Source organism: Acomys russatus, chromosome 23, assembly GCF_903995435.1.
Source record: "Acomys russatus chromosome 23, mAcoRus1.1, whole genome shotgun sequence".
Taxonomy (NCBI): Eukaryota; Metazoa; Chordata; class Mammalia; order Rodentia; family Muridae; genus Acomys; species Acomys russatus.
In genome coordinates, this window is record NC_067159.1 from 2,291,823 (window position 1) to 2,311,940 (window position 20,118).

The following is a 20,118-nucleotide window of genomic DNA, read 5'->3' on the forward strand; positions in this document are numbered from 1 at the left end:
ATCTGTTTTCATTTGTTTCTCTTTTTTGGCCCATTTTTTAAAATTATATTTTCTTTTTGATTTGAAGAATTATTTTTACATCTTCCAAATACTAACCCTTTGTTACATGCTATCTTTTCTAAATGCGTGTGTGGGCTTTAAAAAAAATTATTAATTTATGCGGATTATAACTCAATTGTTATCCTATCACTTGTATCTTTCCGGGCCCCCCTCCCCAGTGTCTTTTACCTTATTCTCCTCCCCTAGGTCTATGACCAAGGGGGATCTCCTCCCCTACTATATGGTCATAGGCTATCAAGTCTCATCTTGGTAGCCTGCTTATTCTTTCTTTGAGTGCCATCAGGCCTCCCCAACAAGGGGACATGGTCAAATATGGAGCTCCAGAGTTCATGTCAGAGTCAGTCCCCACTCTCCACATAACTGTGGAGAATGTCCTGTCCATTGGGTTCCAGAGAGGGGACGACTCCTGCAGGTTAGACTCTGAAATGAAAAGGTACAAAGTGAAGGATAATCTCCAGGTCAGAATGTATTGCAAATGAGAAAGAGACATTGTCTCTAAGGCACTTAAAGAGCAATTTGTTACCCAGTTAATCCTAAGAAAATGTATTTTTTATTGCATGTGATATGGCCATAAATAATCTGTATTATTTCTTTGCACATCTTCAGACTATGTAAGCGGTACCCTGCTGCACATACAGAGCCGCAGGACCTAGACGGGCGGCATTTGAAGCAGACAGACAGAATCAGCATATTTAGATTGGGAATTAGTAGACAAGGAAAAAACTAATGAGCTCGTGATATGTGCAGCCCAGAATTCACTAGCAAATGCAAGCGCTGACAGGAGGCAGCCCAAGCGAGGAGAGCGAGGGTGTATCACTGATCCAGCGTTCTTTTAATTAAAATCAGACCCCCAAACAAGGTTCTTGTTAAAAGGATTTGTCATGGGGATGATAAGAGTCTAATAAAAATAGCTCAGCATGAAATTGCACATTTCCGAGAGGAAGCAATAAATGGAAATTTGTGAGTCTGAATAGTCTTCCAAATGTCCTTACTAAAACCCCCAGGACCTGATTCATGGGAAGGTAGCATTTGCATGGGAAATAGGAAAGTCCTGAAGGACCCTGCAAGTGTGTCAGAGATTTGAACCCAGGAATTACTGAACCAGGTAATTGACTAGGTCTGATTAATATCTAGCAAGCATATATTTGGAATCAGCTTCCCTGTGTTCTTTTTCTTGATTTCTTTTTTTATTTTAAAAATATAGCAAAATGCAGATAATGGCATAAAGCACATCATGTTCTCAGCACAAAGATGAATGCTGTTAATATGTTTACTTTTCATTCCTTTTAACTTAAGAAAGAATGTTACCGATGATGGGGCTGGAGAGATGGTGCAGTCTCCGCAAGGAGCCTGCCCTGTAGGCACGAGAGCCCGCATCCAGGTCCTCACCACCCATACACAAGCCAGTGCAGATCTGTAACCCTGGCACTAAGCGGCCATGGTGGACCCACTGGCCAGCCAGCATAGCCGAACCAGTGAGTCCCAGATGCCGTGAGAGACCCTGTCTCCAAAAGAGAAGTGAAGGACAATAGAGGAAAGAAGTGCAGTGCGAGCCTCTCTGATTTACACACATTCATGCACGTGCACGCGCGCGTGCGCGCACACACACACACACGTTCCATAAACATTTTTATTTTATGAGTATTTGTGCTTACCCGGCATACATGTCTGTACACCACTTGCACGTCTGGTGCCAAAAGAAGATGTAGAATTTTCCTGGAACTGGAGTTACAGATGGATTTTAGTCACCATGTGGGTCCTGGGAATTGAACCCAGGTCCTCTGGAAGAGCAGCCAGTGTTTCATCTCTCCAGCCCCATACACTTTTATAATTGTAGATAAAGTTGAACTTTTTTAGGCCTTTCCATGTGTAGCCCTTTAATCTCTCCTTTTCCTCTCACCGTAGAGAACCACAATTTTGAACTTCATATGATCAGTGTAGTTCATACTTGATAATATTTTCCCACAAACATATATTGAGGATATATAATACTTTTTTTGTTTTGTGACTTTAAAACATTTTATGGAAGTAATATATTTGTGGTACTTCTCACAGTTTTCTTTTTTTCACAGAACACTGTGGTTTTGGTCTAGAGTGATTTGAATTGGGGAAAGTTGTTTGTCACTGGGCCTCACTCCATAGCACCATTTGGCTTGAACTCACAAAGATCCACCTGCCTCTTCCAAGAACGGGGCTAAAGGCGTGTGCTACCACACCCGGCAAAACAGCAGAACACACTGTTGCTGTGACCCATGTTTACAGGCTCACTCATCTCCTTATTGTGCAGAATATCATGACACCACCATATTCAGCACATCCCTTGTGGCTGTGACCAGATGCTTGAAAAGAAGCAACTTAAGGAAGGGATGGTGTCTTATGGCTCAGGTCTGAGGGTCCAGTGCATCCTGGCAGGGACAGCATGGTGGCAGGGCGGCTTGCTGCTGTGACAGCAGGGACAGCAGGCTGCTTGCTCGCATCTCAGTGGTCAGAAGAATAGAGGAGAATGCCAATACTTTACTTTTCCCATCTTTGTTGTCTAGATCTTCAGACCGAGGACAGTGCTTCCCACAGTCAGGTTTTCCTCCTCAGTCAGTCCTCATTGGAAAACCGCTCATAAATACACCCCGTTGTGTTACTGCATCTCATTAATGCCCTAATCAAATCAAATTGACAGTTAAAATTAACTGTGACAGCCACGTGCGTCATTGTATTGTCACACTTATTTTGTCATTTCTCTATGAATGAACTTTAATCTTGTTCATAAATTTTTCAAGTATTTAATGAGTACTTACTATATCCTGAGTGCTGTGCTAAGTACTCATGCTTTACCAGTTAATAATTCAAATAAAAATTGTTACTTTCTCTTGGATTAGCAAAATAAATAGTAGCAGTAGTATGTAAGCCAAAAGTAAATTATATTAAGACGGTGTCTTGGCTACTTTTCTATTGCTGTGACAAAATACCTTGACCAAGGCAACCTATAAAAGTAACCGTTTAATTAGGTTTACAAGTTCAGCGGGTTAGAGACCATGGAGGCAGGAGCATCTGAGAGCTCACATCTTGATCCACAAGCAGGAAGCTGACAGCACACTGGAAATGGGGCGAGTCTTTTGAAACTGCCGAACCCACCCCCACTGACACACTTCCCCGAACAAGGCCACACCTCCTGGTCCATAGGAGCCTAAGGAGACCAATTCTCACTCAAACCATCATATTAGATGATAAGTGATATAAAGAAAGAATGGGGTCAAATCAACAGTGAGATTGAGGGAAGAGATTGCTATTTCTGGTGGTGGGATCTGGTAAGCCTTCTCAAGAGGTAATGACTGAGCTGACTTACGGTGAAGTGAGAGAGGGAGCTTCCATCAGGGAAAAGAGCCAGCTGAGGTGAGTGTGTCCCTGTGAGTTTGGGGGACATAAAAAGGCCAACTTCTTTCCAACAAGAGCAAAGAGGGTGGGACACTTAGCACAGAGGTGACTGGGTGGAATAGGAAGACAGTAATTTTTTTTAACATTTATTAATAATGATGACTGAGCTTGTGCTAGGCATTGTCCTAAGGAACCTCACTTCATAGATAGTGGGGCACAAAGAGGGCACTAAGATCACCCAGAGTACCCTCGCAGAGTAGCAGAGCTAGGATTCAGAGCCAGGTCAGTTCATTCCAAAGATGAAGCTCTGGGCTGTGAGGGGTGGGGTCCTATTCCTCCCTCCCTCCCTCCCTCCCTCCCTCTAGTCCCTCCTGAAGCTGCACACCTAGCCCAAGCAGACAGTCTTCCCTCAGAAGATGAGCATGCTTCTGTCAAGGGTGTAAAAGTGCCTGTGCTGTCCTGACAGAAGCTGCAGACAAGCTCTGGGGACAAAGCTTTAAGCCACACTGCCATCCTTGCGTGTCTGGCTTCATATCTTGCTTGGTAGCCTTACGCTTTACCCTCCATAACTCAGTTTTCATTGCAGTCACCCTCATAAAATTGCTTTTGCCTACATCAACGAGTTAGCTTGTGGGCCAGTTCTTTCTGCAGCTTCTGGGCAAGTTCACAGTACCTAGTAAGTGCAGACAGTGCCCTAGCCTGAGCTTTACAGGGATAAGCAAGGCAAGCAAACTGCAGTGACGGAAGCATGCTGTCTGGTTCTGTTGATGGCTGCAGACTTGTTTGTGAATGGTTAATAGGCCAATTTGCTGCAATGTACCGTTGTTTTGTTTATGGCTTCACAACATAGGAAAATAATGTATTTAGGTATTTACCACTTTCACTTTTTCTTCAAATAGGAATATGTACCTTTCTATGTGGTTGCCTTAACTATGACAAGTATTTCTCTTATCATTTCTCATATAATTACTGAAGATGAAGGGCAAAAAGGTAATTGGCTTTGACCTTTTACCCATTTTCTCTATTATAATTGGCTTGAGTTAATTTAATGCTAATTTAAAAGCATAAAAATCTCTGATGAATGTTAAAAAATTCTCATCTCATATGGCCAAACAAAAAGCTACTCCAGGGAAAATATTTTTATTCATGTAGACACAATTGTAAGCTTTTTATCACGTCGCCAGGGCTAAGCATTGAAACCAGCATTGAAGGGGACGGTTTCTTGCCTCTTCCCACACATCCACAGTCGCTTGCTGCGTTTTCATTACTTTCCCCCACTCAACAAAGAGGAAAGAGGGTTCTCTGCCTCTTTTCCATGCCTAAAACTAATGTGTGCTAGCTGTGTTCGATGGGAATGTGTTTTCTCTGGTGACTGGAAGCGACTCTCGTCCTCTTGGCTACTTTCTGGCTTACTGTTTGTGCAGAAAAGCTGTTTGTATATAGCAGCAGTTAGCAATTTTCTTGGACAGTTCTGTCACAGCCACTGCCTTCACCGAAACCCCAATTCCTCTTAGAGGAAAGATGACAGATTCCACCCAGCGACTTGCGGAACTTTAAAAGCAATCCCTTGTCGAGCGCGTGAAAAACAACTCTTCCTTCTAAGTTGAGAGGGGAGAAGAGAAACTATCTTGCTCCAGATGTCTGTTCCTCGCTAGTGAAACAGGCCTGAGCTGGCTCATCCCATTTATGTTCCCTTTGCAAAACCCACAGAGAATACATTTGGGGCCACTTTGCAGAGTTGGCAGGAGCCTCTGCTTTTTAAGGGAATCATATGGACACAGAATGCCACAATCAATAGACTTGGATTCCCCAGGGCCCAGAAGTGGGATGCTCAGGGCTCGCTCTCCAGGTCATCAGTTAGAGGATGGCCTGGGCCCAAGAACCTTCCCAGTCCTTGCCAGGTTTTGCTTACTTGATTAAACTTGATTCAAACAAAACTAGGTTGAGGAGAGTTTGTATTTTCTTGTTGATTAGTGGGGCGGAGGTGGGGCAGGAGAACTGAAGGTGGGGAAGGAGAGAGGAGGAGCTTTCCGACTCCCCTTTGGGGGACGGGTGGTGCAAGCAATCTGTTTCTCCATCACTGCAGATCTGGGCAGGCCAAGCTTTCCACTTAGAGTTAGGATCTTTCTTTACCAGATAAGTGAAAAGTATTGTTGGCTATTGTCATGGATTTAAGGGTCAGAGAGGACGTCAGAGAGGTGAGGAGAGAACTTGATAGGTTTATTGATAAGCCTGGCATTTCAAGGGGATGGGTGAGCTGGGTGGTGGTGGTTCATGTCCTTCATCCAAGTACTGTGGAGGCACAGGCAGGTATATCTCTGAGTTCAAGGCCAGCCTGGTCTATGGAGCAAGTTCTAGGACAGCCAGGGCTACACAGAGAAACCCTGTCTGGGAAAACAAGCAAACAAACAAACACAAAATATCAAGGGATGGATGCCTTAGGATGTGGTGGAGTCTACACTGAAGATACTGAAAAAACTCTGATTACCTCCTCACTAGGGATGTCAAGGACTTAAGCAATGAACTGGCATTTGTAATACTTGTTTGTTTTTTGTTTTTGTTTTTTTAAATAACTTTTTAACCTAATGGCCTTTCATCAGGAATAACAGCACAGCCATTCACCTGTTTCCTTTTAATAACCTTGACTTGGGTCATTAGCTATTTTAGCCAATCCCTGTTGTCTGTCTAGTTTTGCTTAGGCTCAATGAGTCATTGACCACCTTTCTTTCTTTTAGGTGTCTGAACATACTCAATTAAGTTGGATCCCTCACCTGCATGGTCAGACTGCCTCGACTGCAGCATTTACACCAGTGGAAGGTAAATGCCAGAACATGCTTATTAATGGAAAGAAAGGCTTCTGTTGGCTGCTGAGCCTGGTTCTGGGAGTTGTGAGTTCACTCACTACCTTGGCCTGCCACCCAGTGTTGGCTGGAGCAGCCCCATTCACTTCTCTGCATCACAGTGTTAAGCAGACACTAGAAGGTCCCCAAGACCTCTTCTGACTTCACAATCCGATGTGTTACTTGTTTTATCTGTTTTTGGATAGACGTAATTATAACTTTGAACCTACTACATTAACAATCAGAATCTCTAGGTTGCCTTGCATCTCAACCCTGGAATTAAGAATGTTTTTACTGTGGAGAGAAGAGACAACATATTGTATTTATTTAACATTTAAACAAGTTGAGCCCAGGCAACAGTTCAAATCCAAAAGAAAAAACTAAGGCTTAACTTTTTTCTTTGGATTTGAACTGTTGCCTGGCCTCAACATCTTTTGAACATACTTTGAGTATCATTGGTCTCCTCAAAAGTTGGTCTTCAGAAGCCATTCCCTAAACTGCAGCAAGAAGCCCCGCTGCAGCAACTGTGCCTGAGTGCAGCTGCGGCTTGCGAGACAGTCAGGTGGGGAGGGCAGACCCCTCATGTTGTTATTTTTATGAAATGGGTTACTTTACTTCTCTCACAGGAAGGACCCAAAAGACACCACCGTTGGTCAGTTTTGGAGGAGAGTTCGGGGTCCAGGGGTGGTGGGGTCTCTTCCCTAGCTCTAGTCTTTGTCTTAATCCTGGCTCCCAAACTAGGAGAACATGGCATCCTGTATATGTTCAAAGAACTGGCATTAAATAAGATACTAACAGTGATGCTTCAGACTGACGACAGGCCAAGAATTGGAAACAAAGGTTTTGTAATGTTCTCTAACATATTTTAATTTTAGGCAAGGCTTTGCTGTTTTAGCATAACATTATACCACTCATTTCTCAGTGAACCTAGTAATTAAGTGAATTTCAGTGTCCTGGTAAGATGTGGTAAGAGCAGTTCTGATTGGCCCAGTGAGCACAAGAAAAGTGATGTGAAGGCCAGGGGCAGGGTTATGGGCAGGACTGATGGGAAAAGCACCTATATTGGCAGCACTCAGTAAGCACTAGTGCTCTCTACGTCACCTCACTTCCTTTGTAGTTCCAAGACCAGTTGCTGACGTAAAGCATCCAGGGCTGCAGACATGGCTCAGGAGTCACCACTGTTTCTTGCTCTTCCGGCACCTACACTGGGTGGCTTGCAACAGCCTGTAACTCTAACTCTTCTGGCCTATGCAGAGGTCTACACACACGTGGTATGCGCACACACAGACACATAAGTAACAATAGTAGTCATCGTCATCGTCGTCGTCGTCATCATCATCATCATCATCATCCCACAAGTTAGACAGCAAGATGACTCAGCACACTATCCTGATGACCTGGATTCAGTTCCCAAAACCTGTAGCGTAAGGAGAGAACTTACTTTTCCTAAGTTGTCCTCTGACCTCTACATGCAAGCTTTGACATGGGCCTTCTGCCATCCACATGCACAGGTGCAAGAGCATACACACGTGCACACAGCCACACACATATTAAATAAATAAAGGTTTACCTACTAATTAAATGCAATGCAACTTGCAGCTTGTAATCTCTCTTTTTTTATATATACTTTTATCATTAGCATGTGGTACCAGAGGGCAACTTGGTGCACTCAGCTCTCTGTTTCCAGAATATGGGTCCTGGGGAAAGAGCTTGGTCATCAGGTTTTGTGGCAGGCACCTCTAGCCACTGAGCTGTCTTGCCTGCCCTGGTAGTTGCTTTTCAACAATTAGCTTACCATGTTTCTTTTCCCAAATCATTCTCTAAATTAATCTTTTGTGAACATTTGTGATAAGGGGCAGAGTTGACTCCTGTGGATTTGGAGAAACTTAACTTTGTAGTAATTTCTGAACTTAGCTGATTTGGAATCTAGAAAACCCCTTTGTCCTCAGTGAAGCGAATGAGAAACTGAGGTGGTACACAATCCCTCCTGGGGCAAGGGGCCATGTGTCTAGCTCAGTGGTAGAGCTTGGGTGGGCTTTGCATGAAAGAGGCCCCAGCTCCAAAAATAAAATAAAATACCACGGAATTGGTAACACAGATCCCTCTTACTTCTCCTGAGGCCTGGAGCATGCGCGTGATAAGCAGCCAGCTGATGTTAGAGCTGCCGGAAGGACGGAATACGAGTTATTACAGGTGGCTCCACAGCACACTCCGCTTGCTTTTTAGGTTTCTTAATTGAGCAATGTAATTAGGTTCCAGTCACATTTCTCTCTCTTCGCTCCTCAGGCAAAGGCCGCGAGGCAGAAGCATGATGGGACAGTAGGCCTGCTCACGTACCCCGTACTCCAGGCAGCAGACATCCTGTGCTACAAGTAAGGAGGGAGGCTGTCCCTGGTCTCATGCACTCCAGCGGTGACAGGAGAGAGACTGTGTGTGAATGTCTGTTTGTTTGTTCACGGCAGCGTCTCACTGTGGAGCCCAAGCTCTATGAGAACTTGTAACCCTCCCACCTCAGGCTCCCGAGTGTGAGAACTGCAGGCATGTGCTACACAAGGGTCTTTGTAACTCTGCGGGGAAAGGTTAGACCTGTGGAGGAGGGGCTGCAAAAAGGATGCGATACACCAGTCAGCACCATATGCTGGCTCTCTGTCTGTTCCCGTGAAGGACCAGTGCTAGGCGGAGCTAGCGCAGACGAGTGCCTACTGTGTGGTCGAAGCCTCTCTGTGTCTTCTCCGGGTTAAGCCTTGTGAGGCTTACCATTGTCGGCCCTGATCTTCAGAAGAGGAAACAAGGGCTCACAGAGGTCAGCAGCAGATCCAAAGTCACGGGGGCTAGTAAGCCTGGAGACAGCATCCAAGGCCTGGAAAGCAGGCAGGCTTGTCGATTGGGCCTGCAACGGGGTGCTGGGTGGCAGCGACGAGAGAGAGGTAGTAGCTTGAACTGCTCTCATCTTCTGGCCAGGAAGCAGAAGGGAAGAGGAAGGGAAGAGAGGAGACGATGAGAGAGAAGGAGGAAGGAAGGAGAACGGGCAAGAACAGGGGAGGTGCTCCACTGTGGTGGCGGTGTGCTGAGTGTGGGCCCTCAACATGTGTCTGCTTGGTTTTGTTTTCCACAGAGGAGATAAAGTTCCATCCAGACACTTGCTAGGCAAGCACCATACTACTGGGATAGATTCCCAGTGGTTTCTGAGATGGAGTCTAGCCAGGCTGTTCAGACTGGCTCTGAATTCACTGTGTGGCACTTCACACAGGCTTCAAATACATGTCGCTTCTGCCTCAGCCTCTGGGTAGCGGGAATTCCAGGTTGTTTCCCAGCTCCAAGCTTATCTTCCTATGCTGTGTCTGCCTTGCTTCTTGCGCTGTTTGATGACGTCAGCGAGCTGAAAGCGAGGGAGTATGTGCCTATCGTGCTTTCTTAGTTTGGTAAATTAACACAAACTTTTTTTTCTTCCCTGTAATTTCTCAGACAGATTTGTTCTTACTTCAGATTTTAGCAGTCTTAGCACACAGTTGTTTGCTCTTCCCTAAGCCGATTACATCCATCTTTCCGCTGCGTCCCTGCTTCCCTCCCGTGTATCTGAACTGCCAGCAACACTGTCTGAGCGCTTCACGTAACTAAGTCACTTGAGGCTATGCCCACTGGTGTGAGAGTGCCTGCGGCTGTCAAGGTGCATATTGATCAGGGATGTGCTGACTGATGATGGATGACAGACGGGATGGGCAATGCGGGTTACAGTGATGTGCATATTAAAACGTATTATTTCTGAGATTTTTTTTTACATGTATGTTTTTAGACCCTAGGTAACTGAAATTGCAAAAATTAAAACTGGTAAGATGCAACTGATGTATATTTTTATCAATTGCCCAAAATCCAATTGGCAGAATGATTAAAAATGTTGCAGTCCTTTTATTTGCCAATTAGATGACAGGGAACACCTCTGGGAATTAGTGAGCATGTGACATAGGATTGATAGCACATGATACAGACTATGATTTTAGATACAGGAGGACGCTGTGAGAAGGTTGACATTGGTGAAGTAGCTTCCTAAGCTCTCGTAGGCACCAGCTTTAGAGTCAAGCCCAGGGTTGCCAATGTCTTGGTATCATACCCAAAACTGCAAGTGGCTGGGATGTAGCAGGTAAACCTGAGTTGAGAGTTTTCTGCTGGTTTCTTCTTCGCTGTCGCAGGCTCCCTCCAACATTAGCAGGAGTCCCTCGTAAAGCACATAGAGTCTGCAAGGTAGGCATTTCTGTCCCATTCTGTAAGTGTCCCTTCTTAACGTCTACTGGGCTCATCCGTGGTTACAGTAGGGCTTCTCCCCAGCTTCAGAAGGAGGGTGGATGCAGGTGGCAGGAGTCTTCTGTTCTCGGCAGTGTTCTGATAGGTAGAGACTCTTTGTTCAGGTAAACAGATAAAAATGTTTTTCTATAAAACCAGTCAATTACCTACCTTCAAGGCGGAGTCTCCTTCCTTAGCCTAGAAACTCCTGCCAAGCCTAATGCCACATCAGATTACAGATGTGGGCATGTGCGTGCCCCTTTCTGAAGGACACAGCCCAGCCTGGCCCTCGTCTCAGGCTAGAGCACCTGTGCAGTTGGGGGTACTTTCTATTTGTTTTTGTTTTGTTTCACCTATTTCTGTATTTGGGACAAGTCATAGTCAGAATGTCTAGAAGTATTTCTATTGTAAACACTGGGAGGTTGATAGCTTGAAGGACAGGTAAGACTGTCTGTGGTTTCTGCCCACCATAAAATGCTGATGTAAGTCAAATACAGAATTTGTATTTGCTTTTGTCAAAATGAGCATTAGGTTGTGTGGTATGGTAGCCTGGAGAACAAATGCTAGGAGCGGAACAGAGAAGGTGCTTCAGATAGGCTGATAGAAGACACGCGTGTTTCCGTAGGAGGTGTTTAAGGAAGCCGGGAATGGAGAGCTGAGGTTATCTTATCCAGAAAGCATGATAAATAACAGGAAGTTAAGCCAAGCCTGCAGGTGCCGGTCTGTGATCCCAGCTGTTTATCAGGCTGCTCAGGAAGGTCACAAGTTCAAGACTTGCCTGAGCTACAGAGTAACTTCAAGGCTAGCCTGAGTGGCTTAGTGAGACCTTGTCCCAAAATAAAAGTAAAAAGATGGTAGGTGATGAAGCTCAGCAGGAGAGAGCTTGCCTAGTGTGCATGAAGTCCTAGGCTCAGGCTCCAGCACCATCAAAGTCATAATAATGGTAACAGTAGATACCTGAAGAAAGGCACAAATGTAGCAAAAGGTCTTCAGTTTTATTTACAATAGCCCTTATTTATCTGAATGCATACGTTTAAGTAGCTGGCCATCAGAGGACCAGAAGGCCTGCTGCTAGAAAATGCCTTCCAGACAGGCTAGGGAAGCCATGCCCATGACCCCTCAACAGTATGGTCACCTAAACAAGCCCTACAGGGTAACACCACCAGATGACATGCCAGCACGAATGGGAGAACTCTCACAGGGCTTCAGCTGCAGCAAAGAGCTATAGGCAGGTAATGGCTGCTCGGGGAGGGAGAGTCAGCTCCCTGATAGGTATCTAGTCCCCACGATCAGTCCTAAACACATATATCAACGCTAATTGATTCAGTAGAGACGGTGTGTGTGTGTGTGTGTCTGTCTCTGTGTGTGTTTCTGTATGTGTGTGTGTCTGTGTGTGTGTGTGCGTTGGGTGTGTGTGCATGGGTGTGTGTCTGTGTGTGTGTCTGTCTCTGTGTGTGTTTCTATGTGTGTGTCTGTGTGTGTGTGCATGGGTGTGTGTGCGTGGGTGTGTGTCTGTGTGTGTCTGTCTATGTGTCTGTGTGTGTGTGTCTGTGTGTGTGTGGGTGTGTAGCCGGGGGGTGGGGGGAGAAAGAGTGGAAATGATGTAAATATGCTACTCATGCATGAAATTCTCAAAAACACAAGTAGTTGGCTATATATTAAGTAACTATTTATTTTCCTTTAATTTTGTGTCTCCGCCTATATATGTATACATATAGAAAGACACACAATATTTTTTAAGTAACGTAATATAGTGATTCCAGGCAGTGCCACTATGCATGCCCTTGAATAGGAGAGAAGCGAGGACTGACCAGTGTTGACCAGTATTCACCAAGCATCGCAACAGCTGATAAATACCTGGTGTTCAAATCCTCAGCATAGCTCTGTTAGACAGGTGGATGATATTCCCGCTTCCCAGATAAAGTAATTAGCTTTCAGGCTGCATTAGTGTAGTGTCTGGGCACTTCCCTAGTGTTTGTGAGGCGGCACCACCAATAATAATAATAATAATAATAATAATAATAATAATAATAATAATAATAGCAGCTAGGTGATGATGATGATGATGATGATGAAGAAGAGGTGGAGGAGAAAGTAACTGTGGGGAAACCCACTAAGTCTGCATAGACAGTGATGGGCTAACTAATCGGCGTATGTTTCCCAAGAGCAGAGAAACAGGAGAAAAGACTCTAAAATCAAAAGGGAAAACAGGGGTCCCGCTCTAACTAAGGCACCAGCCAAGGACAATACAGGAGGTAAACTTTAAACCCCTTCCCAGATCTAGCCAATGGTCAGAATATTCTCCACAGTTGAGTGGAGAGTGTGATACGACTTTCTCACGTACTCTGGTGCCTCACATTTGACCATGTCCCCTGGAGGGGGAGACCTGGTGGCACTCAGAGGAAGGACAGCAAGTAGCCAAGAAGAGACTTGATACCCTATGAGAATATACAGGGGGACGTAATCCCCCTCAGGAACAGTCATAGGGGAGGGGAATAATGGGAAAATGGGGGGGGGGAGGAATGGGAGGATACAAGGGATGGGATAAACATTGAGATGTAACAAGAATAAATTAATAAAAAAAAAAAGATGGAATACAGAAAAAAATAAAATAACTTTATATTTAAATTAAAAAAAAAAAAGGGGGGGGGGGGAACAGGCATGGTGAGGGTGCTCAGCAGGGCAGGGCCTCACCCAAGACCTGATAACCTGAATACAGCCCTGAACCCACGTGGTTGAGAACATTGACTCCCACAAGTTGTTTTCTGTCCACAAGTGTTCTGTGGGGTACACATGCATACGTGTGCGCGCGCCACACACACACACAAATAAATAAATAAATAAATAAATGTAAAAGAAAAAAAAAGCCTGAGATGATACAAGAGAATAAGGAGATGGTCTTTTAAAATTTTTAAGTAGAAAACCAAACCCAAACTCCATTAGTCAGCTTTCTTTTGCCATGACAAAACACCTGAGGTAAGTCAGTTGAAAGGAGGAAAGGGTTATTGTGGCTTAGGTTTCAGGGATTTCAGCACCTGATTGGTTGACCTCATTGCCTTGAGTCTAGAGTGAGGCAAGATGTCTTAGTGGAAACACATAGTGGGATAAAGTTGCTTTATTTCATGGTGACCAAAAACAGGTGTAGGGAGATAAGCCAGGGTCCCTGAGTCGCCTTCAAGGGCCACACCCCAATGACCTAATTTCTTTCTAGCAAGCCCAGCTCCTAAGTGGTTCCACATCTCCCAGTAGCACCGTAGACTGACACCAAGCAAGCCTTTGGCCATGTGGTCCCTGGGGGGAACAGTTCAAGTACAAAAAAGCCAAGAAACAAAGAATGTAGACAGTACCCGGAACTTCGATTTGGTGGTTTCAGCTTCCAGAAGAGTCTTCCTATTGTCTGAGAGCGGAAGGTAGTGCTGTGATAGGGGGTAAGCCTTTTTAGGGCGGTCTTAAAAATCTCAGTTCCTAAACTCAATGCAATGAGTCCAGGCTGACCTGGAATATTAGAAATCCTGAAAGCCGCTGCCCAGCTCCATTCTTTCCACACTGCCTGCACGCTCCTTCCTTCTCTTTCTGGGATAGCTATGGGGCATGGTGCCACATTAAACCACACTCCACTGGAAGGCAGTCTGAGGCATGGAGTCTCCAGGCTTCTGGCCCCTGAACGGAGTTAGCAAGGAGGAGAGTGAACCCAGTGGGCCCGGAGTTAGCAACAGACAAGCTGCTATGTTCCCCACAGAGAGTGAGAAGCTGCCTGTGTATTTTAAGAACAGAGTGAAGTTGGTGTCATTGATGCTCTCTAAAGGAAAACAGACCATATCCAGAGGGGGGATTAAAGGGCAGCAACTGGGACTGTCTGTTTGGAGGCCATCTCCCCAGCCTAGAGCATGATGCCTGGGGTATGAAGAAGAAATGGAACGTCACAGGAGATAAAATACACGAGTGGCCTGTCAGGAGCAACCACAGTTATGGCTGTGTTGCCCTACAGTGAGGTGGGCACTGCTAGGAGAGGACTCGGCAGAAGTTACAGTTTCACTCAATAGCTAATCACTATCTCTAGTAAGTAATTTCTGGAATGGACGGCCATTGAAGCATGTCCAGTAAGCAGTCAGTGAAGGGGAACTTGTGACAGGAAAGGTAACTGCAAGCCCCTTTCCCAGCCTGCTGAGTAAAGGCTGCAGTGCTGCTAATTCGCAGGCACAGCCAAGCAAGCAGGGGAAAGCGAGATTCCCCCCTGGCGATGATTGCTCATCTGGGCACTAATGCTGCCAAGGGTGGGACGGAGCCCAAGTCAGCTTCGAGGCAATAAGGATTGAAGCACAAGAAAAACGGCTCAGTCACCAAAGAAGAAGATCAGAGGCATTATTATGTGACAGAAGTTATAACAATCAAAATTATGAAAGACTTTTGTTTTATGTTGTGTCTGAGAAAGCACAGCCAGGGTGAAGGGAATAAAAAGGAAGGAGAGAAAGAGTAGACATATTAATATGGATATCATTATGTCGGATATAAATTTTAAAAGAGCAGCCCTAAATTATTTGAAGTGAAAGGCAGACTGTGGGGAGAGAGGTTGCAAACGTTAAGAGAATAAGCCCCGCAAGTGAGCAGGATCAAAGACAGGCTGAGTAAGGTAAAGTGTGAACTCAGCGGATGAGAAGCAAGGGCCAAGATAAATTACAGGGGGTGAAAGCGGCAGCGGCCGCACAGGGAGGAGGGACCAGAAACAAACAAACCAAAGTCAGATGCAAACCCCCACGTGGAGGAACAGGACCAGGTGAAAAAAATTAAAATGTTTTTAATCCTCTTATAAAAAATCAAAACTCCACAGAATTGTAAGGAAAGAGTCAGGGATCCGACACGAGGCGAGACACACACAGCGTCATTGTGAAAACTAAATGTGTTTTCTGTTTAGTGGGTGGCTTTGTGGATCTGGAACCATTTTGACATGTGGAAATATTCATTTTGATGTGCTTAAAGTGTATTGATTATGGTAATTGTTTTTTCTGTGTTAGTTGCAGTCCAGTGTGATTTCCTACAGGCTACCGTAATTGCTTTGTAACCTGCTCTGTTGGGTAATTTGGTCTGGGGGAGTCAAGGTGGCTCCGAGTATGGGTCTCACTGTAATTACCAGGTAAGGGTCGCAAAGATCAGCCAAAGAGAAGTCACCAAATTGAGCCACGTGCTTGTGTACCTCAGATGCGAGCCCCAGCGGCCCCATCCTGAGCAGAGGGTACAGAGTGACCTTGCCGCTTTACCACTCATGGAGCCAGGGGCTTACTCTCCTGTGCCCCCTGCAGCCCCCCACCTCCCACTTTGTTGGCCTCAGAAGAGGAGGAAGCACTTCCTTGCCCATAGTCTCAGCCAAATCTTTGCCTTTTCACTCACTGTTCTGTTTTTCTTATGTCAGAGTTCTCAGAATTTCTATAAAATAGTTTATATGGGGGTGGAGGAGGGCTATTACCTGTCAGTTCCATGTGGGTTTTGTACCCAAATCTGGAATGTCACCGGGTCTCCAGGGTTGACATTGGTGTTTCTGTTTTGCAAGGCGAGATGGTCATTAAAATAAAGATGATCTTATTTGAGAAAAGTCAATGTGCCTCCCATAAGGCCATTCAAATGTTAATGAGTATTTGTCATATCAGTTGCTTCCATGCATTGAGCTGTTACCTTCTGGGGCTGTACACTTGGTAACCCTAGAAACAGCCGGAAGGATGGTACCATCATCATCACAGTCTGCAGGGGAAATCAAGGCTTGGGAAGAGGACAAGCTCGATGGTAGCTTCACTGCTTCTTCCAAATTAAACGTCCTTGGTCAGAAACTGTAGCTATCAAGCCTGATCCTGACCACAGCCAAGCGTTCAACATTGAAATCACCTGTCTGTACCCACAGGCATGCTCCTTGCATTCCTCCTCAGGATCCTACGCTTTGAACTGCATATGCAGGAGTGACACCATCAAAAGCAGTTTCTCTACCTTCTGAGTGGTTTTTTTTTCCCACTTGCTTGTTTCTTAATAAATGAAAATTTTGGGGTCAAAAAGTCTCCTTTGTTCCTTTTCACAAGCAATTCCCCTTTCTTCTCTAAAAGCAGCTACAACGAGTTGAAAAAGGGTACTTCCTAATTCTTTAATTTCTTTCATTATCATTATGATCACTGTTGTGATCTGGCTTTCAGTTGGGGGAGGGGGGTTCATCCCAGAGTCTTAAATGACGAGGTGAGAGCTTAGTCACTGAACCACAGCCTCTCCTCCACTGTGTTTCTGTAATCATTCCAGATCTGCACGTCTCTAAAAATATATAGCACTTGGACGTGTACGTCCATACTTCACATAAGTGTCAGCGTGCTCGTCACATGCTCTGCAGTTGGCTTTTCTCGATCCACATTGTCTTTAAGACCCATCTGCAGGATACTGTGCGGCTTCCATTAGAGCCCCTGCACAGCATATTAGCTGCCCTCCGAATACTATTACTTGAAAATACAGAACGATCTTGAAGCATTCCTTGTGTAAGAGGGAGGAAAACCTCTGGCCGGAAGAGCTGTCTGCCATCTCTAATTTGGAGAATGGGCAGGGTGTCTTTCAAGTGTGAGCCGCAGCTCTGAGGTAAAGGCATCTGGTCTAGTCTGGAGTCATCTGTCTCACGAGACAGATGACGAGTGCCTTTTAGACACAAGGATGCTTAAGAGCGTGTGCTATTGAAGATGCCAGGGCTCCCTCCCGGCAAGATCCTGGCATTTGGCATTGATGGCCTCTACTCATTTGCCATGGGAGCAGCAGGACCAGCGTAGACAAACATCCTTTCAGCATTTGTCTGACACGCAGATAAAGACGTGGGTCTCTGTGTTCCCTGTGTAGTTGGTGAATATTTGTTGAACACCAACAGTGGAAAAAGTAGGCACAGGAAGTGCGGCCGCTTGCAGCGTCATTTCCGGCTAAGGAGGAGCCTTGCTGAGGTTTTCTGTTTGTGTCTTCTTAAAGGTCCACGCACGTTCCTGTCGGGGAGGATCAAGTCCAGCACATGGAACTAGTTCAGGATCTAGCTCGAAGTTTCAACCAGAAGTATGGGGAGTTGTTTCCACTGCCCACGTCCATCTTCAGTAAGTAACAGGCATGTGACTGTGAAGTCTGAGCACATACTGAAGGGTGGCCTGGACACCTGGAGCCTCACTGGACTGGATTTGGCTTTCTCGCTGACAGTCTTGAGGGTTCCTAACTGGAACTCTATTGTTGGGGTCATGAGGGACTAGGAGATGATGTCAGGTTCCAGAAAACATCTTTTTTAAGTGAAATATGGGAGAGACTTTTTAAAAATCATAATTTTAATTTCTAAAACATATGTCAATAGGTTGTATAAAGTAACATTTTATTTGACAGAGCAAATTACACATAGTTTTACACATAAACTAAGGCACAGCAAGGTTCACTCTCCAAGTTACATGTCTAGCTGATAACAGAGCTCTTCTGATAACCAGCTCTTCTGATCCCGAATCCCAATGCACCTCTCCCTTCTCAACATGCACAGTAAGACAAATGGCAGGAGAGTAAGAGCCGCTCGACCAGAATCCAGACAGCATGAGGGAGACCTGATGAGCCACACACTAACTTCTGAAAGGGATGGGAGAGACCGGACGGACAGACAGTCCACCACTGCCTCTGCAGTGCCAACCTCAGCTCTGCCAGTGTGCCTCATGCATTGAAGTCAGCCTTTTTTATAGCAATAAGTCCATTTCTAATAGCCATGAACTAAGCATTTGTCAATAATACTGGTTTATGACTGAGGCACAGCTTAACACACATACAACCTCGTGTGTTTCTATCATTGTGTGTATGTGTGTACATGTGTGTCAGTAAATACATAATTCTGTGTAGAGACATGGAAGGATTTCCACAGATGGTTAAAGTTGCAGCATTCCTATAGCAAGGAGGGAAGTGGAGACAGGAGAATGGCCAGCTAGCCTGGGGGATGCTGCATAGGGGCAGGAAGAGCAAGCAATACCCTGCCTCAAAACAGACTTCCCAGAGTTGTTTTCTGGCCACAAACTTGCCATGGCCTCGCCCTAGCACATACATCCACACACAAAAAAATTTAAAAAGAAAAGAAAATTATGTATGCACAGTCAGAGAGATGGCTCAGAAGCTAAAGGCACATGCTAAGCAAGCCTGGTGACCCACAAATCTGCACAGCATAAGCAGCATAATTCCGTTTGTGTCAGTCACACGCTGCATGAGTCATTGCCGACATATGCCGTGGCTGTTGCATTAACAAGACCTGTTTCTGGTGTATTTACTTCCACTATTGATAAATTGTTTAAATTCTTCACGATGAAGGCATGCTATTGCGCGGTCAGATAATATCTCTGGTGTTCTTGGTGTCTTCGCAGTCTAGACTATAACATTCCTGGCTTGCGTTGTTTTCACTAGCATCCATGAAGAAAGTGAAGTCTCTCCGTGATCCCAATGCCAAAATGTCCAAGTCAGACCCCGACAGACTGGCCACTGTCCAAATAACAGACAGCCCAGAGGAGATCGTACAGAAATTCCGAAAGGCTGTGACGGACTTCACATCAGAGGTCACCTATGAGCCGGACAGCAGAGCTGGTGTCTCCAACATGGTGGCAATCCACGCAGCTGTGTCTGGCCTCTCGGTGGAGGAGGTAGTGCGCAGCAGCGCGGGCCTGGACACTGCGCGCTACAAGCTGCTGGTGGCGGACGCTGTGATTGAGAGATTTGCTCCAATCAGGAGGGAAATTGAGAAACTGAAAATGGATAAGAGCCATTTAAAGAAGGTTTTACTTGCTGGATCTGCAAAGGCCCGAGAATTAGCCTGTCCTGTGTTGGAGGAGGTGAAGGGATTGGTGGGGATTCAGTAGGAAAGCCAGCCAGCCTCTGCACCCCTGTCAAGGCAGTCGGCCGCTGGCGGTTAGCTTCATTTCATGAATGCTTTCTATGGAGCCATGTTCCAAAGAACTGCAGTACACTGAGGCACAGTTTTTGGTCTGAAGTGTTCCCACAAACTTGACAGCTAAACAAAAATAACCCTCCCTCTGTGGAAGCCATAGGAGAGGGACCAAGGGGCAGAGTGTAGAATTAGCTCCTACAATGTCACTAAGTATGAAGCAAGCGTGAAGCCCCTCCTCCCCGCCCCCAAGACTAGGGTGCTTTTAAAGAATTCTCCCAAAGCCCTGAGGGCCAACATTGTGAACCTCCAAATATGCCAGTTTGGAAGGTGGGAACTGAGAAGATTAAGCCTGAAATACTGACTTGTTTGTATCAACTCAGCTAATGGTTGCATATTTTAAATCTGGATCTAGCTGACTTTGGTGAGCATTTAACCCTCAAAGCCCCAAAAGTAGTCCTAAGGCCTTGCTTCTAGATTCACTGTAGGGATGTCTGCTTGGCTCTGCCAGATGCCAGGGGAGCGAGGACAGAAGCCTCTGGTGTTCCCAGTGAAGGGAAGCCTCCTGTCTCATACCTGCCTCAGTCTCTGAAATAATGAACCACCCAGAACATAGCTCTACACTTCTGTGTTCACAGCTGAAAACGCAACCGGCAGTCCTGGCTTGCACACAGAGGC

At 45.5% G+C, this 20,118-nt stretch overlaps 1 protein-coding gene across 1 annotated transcript in view; it reads left to right on the forward strand.

The window, feature by feature from the left end:
• Wars2 (tryptophanyl tRNA synthetase 2, mitochondrial) overlaps positions 1–19,727 on the forward strand; it is a 77,686-nt gene extending 57,959 nt beyond the window's left edge. Inside the window, 5 exon segments of the mRNA XM_051165993.1 lie at positions 6,165–6,194; positions 6,196–6,246; positions 8,556–8,641; positions 17,523–17,641; positions 18,966–19,727. Coding sequence (XP_051021950.1) covers positions 6,165–6,194; positions 6,196–6,246; positions 8,556–8,641; positions 17,523–17,641; positions 18,966–19,414 — 735 coding nt within the window. The 3' untranslated portion in view covers positions 19,415–19,727.
• Positions 19,728–20,118: the final 391 nt, after the last annotated feature.